General features: G+C 41.4%; 1 protein-coding gene across 6 annotated transcripts in view; it reads right to left on the reverse strand.

Annotated features, from left to right (window-relative positions):
* Positions 1 to 9,374, reverse strand: part of CCDC85A (coiled-coil domain containing 85A) — a 204,110-nt gene that overhangs the window by 185,213 nt on the left and 9,523 nt on the right. Inside the window, exon 3 of one of the 6 annotated variants that reach the window (XM_019516660.1) lies at positions 3,691 to 3,719. The exons of the other annotated variants lie outside the window; for them this stretch is intronic. Coding sequence (XP_019372205.1) covers positions 3,706 to 3,719 — 14 coding nt within the window. The 3' untranslated portion in view covers positions 3,691 to 3,705. Of the gene's footprint in view, positions 1 to 3,690; positions 3,720 to 9,374 lie in introns of those variants that run through there. 6 annotated transcript variants of the gene reach the window in all.

A 9,374-nucleotide genomic window follows, 5' to 3' on the forward strand; every position in this document is an offset into this window, starting at 1 on the left:
CCCCAAAACTGAGTGGATGTGACTTTCACACATGTTGGTGTTCAGGGAGAGCAACTTAATTGAAAACATCTGCCCACAATTTGCAGGGTTCCTGTAGAAACGAGTTATAGCCTCTGTCCAGTGTCAAGGTGACTACCACAGCTTTTCCTCTCTCTCTCTCATATTATTCATATTAGTCTAGTTAAAAAAAAATATACAGCAGCATCTACAAGAAATTTATTTGCTGAAGCATGGGCCTGAAAATGGAAAAAAATACGTTCTCTCTGAAAAATGTATGGCACAATAGTTGTGGATCAATGAAACAAGCTAGAGACTTCATAGAAAAAATTGATACAGGCTGAATGTAGAACTCTTTCTTTTTACAGTACAACTCCACCTATCTATTTATACTCTTATACCTAAGATGATATAAAAGGCTAGCATTGTCTATATGCTATCCAAAGGTTTGCAAACGCTTCCACATTGTGAACTGGGTCCTTGGCACAAAACTCTCTCCTGGACACAACTGTCACCCCTGATCACACGGCCTTTCTGTGGCTGCTACAGTGTTTAGTAACTTAAAAAGTAATGTTTGGGTAGAAACACATTTTAAATAAACTAATTATAATGGATTGATAGAGCTGCTTTTTATGTCTCTTCCTCGTATCTTCCCTGCATTTTGTATCTAAGCTATTGCCTCTAAACAGACTATTTTTCTTACTACTGAACTGCAGCATTGCCTTTCAACCCCAACTGATCTAAGTTCCAGGTCTCTTTCCAGTTCATTCCCCTGTGTATCTGCTAACCTCCAGCTCTGCAAACTCGATAACTGAACTTCTATTAAAAGAAATGCTGTGAAGCAGCAAAATGACAGAGGGGTAGCATCTACATGTGACATTTACTATGGAATAGCTCCACAGTAAACATCTTGGGCTCCTACACATATAGCCCTATTAGGACGGAGTAAACTAATTAGCTCCACCACTGGTCAGTACTTGTAAACACAAGCACTATTCTACAGCATTGTTGGGGGTTTTTTACTCCACAACAGTGAAAATGTAGACACTGGCGGGACTGGCTGGGGCATGAAGGTACTTCAATACAAGGGCTACCTGCTGGTTAGCCCTACACTGAAGCACCCTCGTGCCCTAGCCAACCCCTTCGCAGCACCTTAACTTGGATCAGAGCAGCCCCAGGATGGCTGACTCCCCAGCCCCCCTGTGAGCCAGGACTGCTCTGACCTGGCTCAACATGCTGCAGTCCTGGGCACACATGTAAACGTGGTGCTTGGGAGCAATGAACTCTACCATATGTAACAGAGTTTATTGCTGCACATTAATAGCACATGTAGATGTGCACAGGGAAGCATTAAGTTATTTGGATACATTTGCTGATATTTATTTTTAGTTCTGCTGAACAACAATAACCCCCCAAATTCTAAACAAATCTGAAATTGGTACACAAGTAACCAGTACCTGGTATACAAACAGGAAACTGATATACAAGTAACTACAACTGGCATACAAGAAACTGCTACATAAGTAACTACAGCTGAAGCATCGCTGCTAGAAAAGCTAGTTGTGTTCTCTTTGAAATAGCAGGTGCAAGCTCAGAGGACCATCTTTTGGCCACAGTTGGAGAATAAGCATATAGATAAATAACATACACATACACTCCGACAAGGTAAAGGAAAATGAGCCATGTTACAAAAACCGAAACCAAGAAATAGTCATTGCCAACACGATCCATCTAGCCCTATGTGCCATCTTCAACAGTGGCCAGTATTAACTGCTTGAGATGAAGTTGCAAGGAATCTTCCAGTAAACAGCAATGGAACAACCTGCCCACACTGAAGTTTCCTTCTAGCTCCATTTGTCAGAAGTTGACATTTGCCTTCAGGCAGGAGATTTTAGATTCTTCCCAAAATAGCAAAGTATTTTGATTGGTTTCTGTTTTATTTGTTCTTTTATAGGTCTGGACGTTTTCAATATCCAAATAAACGTTCAAACTTGATAAGCTCTTGGGATTAGTGTCATCTTATAACTAAGAGCGTGATGAGCAAATTGTGCTTTATTGAATTACTGCAGCATAGGAAGTTAAGGATGGACATCATACTACAGTATTTTCAGAGAATGCTATTGGACAAAACTCTATCCTTTTTTTATTCAAGACTTCCCACACAGGAAAACAAGAATACCAAAGGTAACAAAATACACTTTCCTACAGTCTTAAAATGAAGGGCTGCAGAGACCCACCGCAGCCACACCCCATATGATTCAGTTTAGATTTCTTCGGAGTAAAAAAAAAAAAAAAGTTGCGTCTTTGAGCTATACTCCTCGCATAACACAGAAGAATTTGACAATTAAAAGGCTGTAAGTTACTGCTCGATTCTCCTAATGGAGCCAATATTGTAACTATTCAAGTAGCACCACCTGAATAATGTTTATTTCAGGTCCACTAATTGAACATAATGCTGAATGCTCTCAGTTAAAAAAATCCTTGTATGTGGCACCAAAAACTATATTCAGCCTAGTTTTAGCTGTTCTCCTACACAGTAATAAAGGCAATACCTGCTAGGTCTAAAACCAATAAACAAAATCACCCTAGCAATGAAATTTAGGCATGCATAGTTTTATTACACCTTACTATATAGATATACCCTTTGGAATCGCAAAATACCACATAACACCAGTAATCATCTGTACAGCACATCCACTATATCTGAATGGTAAGAAAATACTGTCAGTGTACATTTCACACTACACTGACCACTAGACTCTTCAGTATTCATGTTTAACCCATTCTATTCCAGACATCTGGCAGCCACCACTCATCCATTCACTATTATTTAAATGAAACATTTAAGAAATATTCCATTAACATATGCAAAAGGGAAGATTAATGTGTATTATAAATCGTAACTGAAGAGGTTAAGCAAGAGGTGCTTACCAAGAATTATGATAATATTGCAGTTCTACATTAAAACTGCCATAGCTCCAAGACTGACAATTTAATCACTGTAATATTTCTAAAAACATATTTTACACTGTAATAATATTACAATATGGTAACTCACAAAGCAGTTTGCATAACACCTGAAGGCAACAGATACTTTCCCTGAGCTAGGCCTGAGTCAATACTTCAGGAGATGTGAAGGACCCTCCCTCAGAATAAAAATGCTATTGCTTATTTTGTCCAAGGTACTAATGTCCCTTAGGAGTAAAAGCAAATTTTTTAGGGTTTGGCTCAGCTCTCATGGGGAAAAAAAATTAACCTTTCCATCAGCTTAGGTGGATGCTGAAGCAGTTTCCTACTCCCTAACCTAAAAGCATATTGGTTGTACAGCTTACATAAAAGTAAAGCAAGAAACCATGGCTCACACTCATCCCATGAATAATACCAGTAAGTCAATGGACTTCTACAAAGATCGATTTGCATGAGTGTTTTAAGGGTACTGCTAACAGTGGCACTGTGATTTAATATGCTAACCTTTACCTTCTGTCTTCAAATTTTATTGAAGTTGTAATGTAGATATGCAATGAGTTTATACAGTCACAGATGTCAAATAAATCAGACAGCCTGGCTCAGGTGTTAGCCACCATCCCATACTTGGAACACCAGAACAGTTGCCAGTTTGGAATGAGGTATACTGGTAGACTGTGTCAACTCCAGTGTGTAACTGCAGTATGTTTGGCTCTGGCCATACCCACTTGGTACATGAATGGTTCAGAGACCCCCACCTGTCAAGAAAAAATAAAATTAAAATCCATTTTGCTTCAGAAGCTGTACCAGATAACTTGCCTGCTACAGATTTATCTGTTTCTCACACAGTCTAACTACTAGCAATTTTCCTTTTATACTAGTTGTTGCTAGACTGCTGTTCACAGGAAGAAGCAAAGAACATATGCCAAATGGAGGCTACATCTCCTACAAGGCTACAGGACAGGACTACTATGAAAGGAGCACACCAGGAAGCAGCAGGTGGATGCAAGGAGTCCATAAAATTGTTTTTCAAGGTCAATTTTAATTTGATTTCAACAGTTATGGTGAAGCATTTTAATAGCTATGAATGGATAGTCAATTGTTCTGTTACCCTCAAGATGGATATTAAAGGAATGTTTATGGATTGTAAAGACAAATTCCCTAGAGTTTACAGTCAAGGTGAAACAGTCACCGTTTAAATCCCAGAAGGCCTGAAGCAGTGTAACTCCTACCACCAGTTGAAAGCATGCAACCGAATGCCCACATCAAAGGGAGAAATGAGATACAGGAGGGAAAACAGATGGCAGGGGTTGGGGAGACAGGTTTCATATAGTAAAGCCAGATTGGGATTGGCCCTGTGAAAAGGGACAGGGAGACAGAGGATAAGCACTTTTCTCCCGCCTCTTCTGTTCCTGTACAGGAGACAGCTAATATTATATCGCTGGTTCTTTGGAAACACAAAGCTCACACTATCTGCTTTGCTAACAGTTACATTTCCAAAGAGGATAAGAAGGGCCATGGGGCACAGACAGAAGTGCAGCTCCCCACTATAACTGAGAAGGCTTCGACAGAAGTGTTCTGAGTTACAACGATCCCCCAGAACAAACAGAAGTTCACTGCTGGTTCCAGGGGAGAGGAACCTAGCTGCTGGCTAGGAGCCTGCAGCCAGTTTCCCCTAGCGGTGGCTGCTCCTCTCTCCCAGCCTGTTCCTACTTCAGAATGGGAGGGGGAAGAAAGAAGAGGCAACTCATTCTAGGGGTTCCCCAGCCAGTGCTGGAAGGTAGGGTGGGTGTACTGAAGCCCTCCCCTCCCTCACCTCCATCAACTTGGAAGGCCTCCAGTATGCTCGCCCCACCCTCCAGTGGGGCCTGAAAACCCCCCAGACCAAATTCCCTCCACTCCCTTTCCCCCTTCCACCAAAACAGGTCGAAAACAGCTCAAGTCTCGGAGGCAGCACAGACAGAAGTAACAGAACAGACTGTTTTGAAATGTCTTCATCTCACCTCTCATGCAATGAGAGTTCACATTTTCACCTGCTCGGTCATTTTTGAAGTTATTTGCAGCCATTTACTTGTGTTTGGCCATAGTTATAGACTGCTTTCTGTGGCCAGATAAGGCAAAATTGTCACTTCTGTCTGTGCCCATGGAGAATGCCTAGAATGCAAGCGGCTTCAGCATAACAGGTAATACGTTTAAGAGACTATGAAGCCCTAATCTTCTTCTCTGCATTATCCAAGGGGATTTAGGAACTACCATGGGTTCACCCAAAAATACCATAGCTCTAGGCCATATCTCCATACTGAGCACCGTAACTTAAACCAACATTAAAGTCTGTAATGTTTATGCACCCTTAAGCATCCATGCTTTGATAGTGAAAAATGGGGCTTAAAACTGCTTATGATGTAGCCAATGGTAAAATTGGCATTAATGCCAATGGGAGAGCAAAAATCCCAGATGAAGTGTTATTGGCTTAATATCCAATGCCAGCTTAATACTATGCATTTGGTTTTAGCTTAGAGTAAAGTAAAATTTATCCTAGAAGCTTATACTCTTTAGTTTGTATTTCTTGCCCAATGCAATACTTTTAGCTAAAACCATATAGAAAGCTCACCTGACGTTTTAGATATATAACCTGCAATCACTAAGTTCATGCAAAGTGCAGATATTTTGTGTTTACCATGTATATATAGACGTGTGTAAGGATGTGGGTTGTTAAAATGAGTCATTCTATAGTTTCCTATTTCTACATGCAATACCATCTAGCATTAAGTAGGAATAGACTAAGCATTTCTATAATCAGATCCTGTAGGATTACCAGTTTGAACTTTAGTTAAATTTTTTGGTAATCAGAATGGTGATGTGCCAGTACAGAATAGTCAATTATTTAGACTAGATAAAACCACTTTATAAACAAACTTTAGTGCTGCCATTAAGATAAAAAGCTACTTTCTGGAAAGATGATTTGTAAGACACTAAAAAAAAACTACATAAATAAAATATTTTCTAGTGAGGTTAATGATACAGGTACAGACTGCATAAAGTTCTTTCAAAAAAGTTTTCAAATATCAATTTTCCAATAAGTCTATAACTTTTGCATTATAAACCACATCACCAATATTTATCATACTAACCCATAAAACTGTTTTGTTGTGATGATAAAGCAACCACATTCTCTTCATGTAGATACCTATAAATTAGACTCCAGGTCTCTTCCAGCCAGTATTAACAAATACCAAATTATGAGGCTGATCCAAAACCCACTGAATTTAGTGAAACGACTTGAACTACCATTGATGAACTCTGGAACAAGCCCTATACTTCAATCCTACACCACATAAATGTGAATATTTCATCTGCAATCAGTAGGAGATCAACAAACTAAGTTCTGTCCTTATGGGTTGATCCCACAAGCTTACTCACATGAACTACCCAAATAAACTCACAGACATCAAGCAAACTACTCACTGGAGCAAAGGTCACTCTCAGGAGTAAGTAACAGTAGAACAGACTTTTAATGATGCGATTACAGCATGCACCATTAAAAAGGGTATGTTATCAGCAAGATACCATGAATCGATATTTGAGACATCAACATTTCCTCTTACTCTAAGACAGTTGTTACCCTTGAAGGCTGGCAGTGTTCCAGCCTGCAAGGGGCTGCAGGGAGCGGGAGGGCGATCAGGAAGGGACACCACATGAATGTGTGCACATACACATGTATATAGCAGCCAAGCACCATGGAAAGCAGCTCCCACAGCTCCCTCCAAGTAAGTCTATGGGTGGAGGGCAGATTGAGGTCTCAAGGTGAGGGTGGGAAGGAGTCAGGACTCGGTTTGGGGCTAAGGATACAGCCCAGCTGGGCCAGTGCATGGGGCCCAGGGCTGGAATGCGGGGCCTGGCTAGGGGAGCAGGATGGAGCCATGGGTGGCTTGTGTAGGCGGGCCGCAGGGCTGGCTCCCCACCACTGCCCGCACTCCTGGGGAAGAAGGCATGGGAGGGCATGTGTCCCCCAGATTTGTGCATGGGGCAGGGCAGATGTGAGCTGCCTGCTGCAGGCTCGGGGTTCCCCACCCTCCTGTCCTCTCCCACAGGGCCTCTATGGCAGTGGGGCAGGGAGGCTTGGTGCTGCTGCTGAGAGCCCCACACCAGCTGCACTGCCACAATGAGGCACCCCATGACCACCCAGCACCAGTGGAGGCAACAACTCCACACTGCCACTGCTGCTGGGCAGCCAGGAGGTTATTCACTGTGGCAGCACAGGCAGTGTGGACTCCCAGCAGCAGAACTAAGCCTCCCTGCCCTCCTGCACTGGGTCCTATCTGCTAGGCTGCGCAGACCCCCAGGGGAAGGACAGCAGGGCAGGGAGCCCCAAGCCCTCAGCAGGCAGCCCACATCCTTCCCCCACCCCATGGGCTCCACTCTGGGCATACTGCCTGTACAGGAAGGGGCAGGGGATATGGAGGGAGGAGCAAGGGCTCTGCACTCTGCTTGGACTGTAGCAGCCACCACCTCCTGCAGGCAGCAGCTGAGGTTCAATCACTGCTCGGGGCTGGGCAGAGGGCTGTGGGCCCTGGCCCTGTAGCCCTGGCAGCTTGGGTCCCCCTCCAGCAGGACTGGGGGACATGTAGGGTGGCCATCATAAAAAACCGTCCGGTTGTCCTCTATTGACACAAAACCAGATGCCTTTATGGTCCTCTATTTTTCTCTTGACAGGACAGAGTAGCAAAAAACCAAAATGTCGTCTATGATGGCCACCTTAGGGGCATGGGGGACTATGGATGGAGAGTGAGGGGCACTAACACGGCCAGGAGGCTGTGGGTGGAGAGGAAGAGGCACCTAGAGGGGCAGGTGGCTACAGGTTGGGAGTGACAGGCTGTGTTGAGGAAATGAGGCGAGAAATATCGGGTCAGGCTGAGGAAAAGGTTGGGAAGCACTGCTCTAAAAGTAAAACAATAAATGGTACCTTTTAAATACAACCATGCAGAGCTGTTGAAGTTTTGACTTTTTAAAGAGGGCTACTGTTTCTTATATAATCCTACAAAGAAACATAAACCATCATTTTATTTTTTGGCCATCAGGAAGTGAGCCATATTGTACAGTGCTCAGCTGATATCAGTTAAATTGCTTACGATATTGTCTTTCAATCTTTTCTCCCTGAAGACATACAACAGTTTCTTCTATGCTTATTCCTACCTGAGCAATATATTCTTCTTCATTATTTTCTTTCAAAGCAATGCATTTGCAGCAGTAATTGTTTATAATTTATGTTAGGTGTTCATTTAACCTACAAATATTTTCATGTGAGAAAAAAAATACAGCTGAACTTATTCTGTATATGAGCTCTCATACCAATTGGTAAAAATGCTGGAAGTGTAAGTCAGCATTTTTACCTTCACTCATTAATAACCTCAACCAGAAGCAAGAGGCAAATCTGAAAGCCTTTGCTATTTTCCTCTGACACACACACAAAAAAAAAAAAAATCAAAGCTCAGAATAAAACAAAAGACTCTTAAAACAGGAGATCTGCAATAAACCATTTAGAAAAACAAATAAACAACACTTAAATTACAAACCCTGGAAAAGTATTAATTTATATAAATGTACTTATATATCACAGATGTGTGTGCTGGAATTACAGGTTGTCATATATTATTCTGGACTGTTAAATGATCGCTTATTTTACCACTGTTGTTTTCTCCCATAATTTCTGCAATCTTCTTAACCCAAATAACTCATTAAACAAACCCTTTAAGAACAATCAGAGCAAGAGATCATAATCAGTTGTTACAACGCATTTTACATTTGGTTAAAGTCTTAAAATAAACTATATGTTCTCAGTTACAAATATTGGACCAATTTTGCTGTCAGGCTCTCAATTCACCACAGCAAGCAAGGCCACCCATATCTTGGAAGGTACAGAACTTTGGAGGAAGTTGCCCTTTTTTCCAAAAATATCATCATCTTAAAAATTAAATGTAATACAGGAAACCAGTATTAAAGGAGATTACAACGTCAATAAAAAAATGAAAAAAGAAAAATTAAAAGTTATTTTTTCCCTTTCAACATTTCCTTCTTTACTCTCCCGGTTGTATTCTATATCCTAAATACTTTCACTTGCCAGGAGTTCTCATTATCTGAAGTGGGAGGTCTAACTAAGCACTGGAGGGAAAACTGGACTCTATTATTACATGCACCATTCCCTACATGGGAGCATATAACCATGCACTGCATAACGTCATACTCTTCTGATACTCTTGCAATGGCCTGTCCAAACTGCCTTATCTCCATTTTTTTTTTGCGATCAAATTCTTAAGATATTTTGGCCTAACATGAAAATTCAAACATCCTATTTTAGATATTTATAATAGCACTTTTTAAAATAAAGTTTGGCAAAAAAAAAAAAAAAAAAAACC

Source organism: Gavialis gangeticus, unplaced genomic scaffold (assembly GCF_001723915.1).
Source record: "Gavialis gangeticus isolate Ggan-Ray unplaced genomic scaffold, GavGan_comp1, whole genome shotgun sequence".
In the NCBI taxonomy this organism is placed as follows: Eukaryota; Metazoa; Chordata; order Crocodylia; family Gavialidae; genus Gavialis; species Gavialis gangeticus.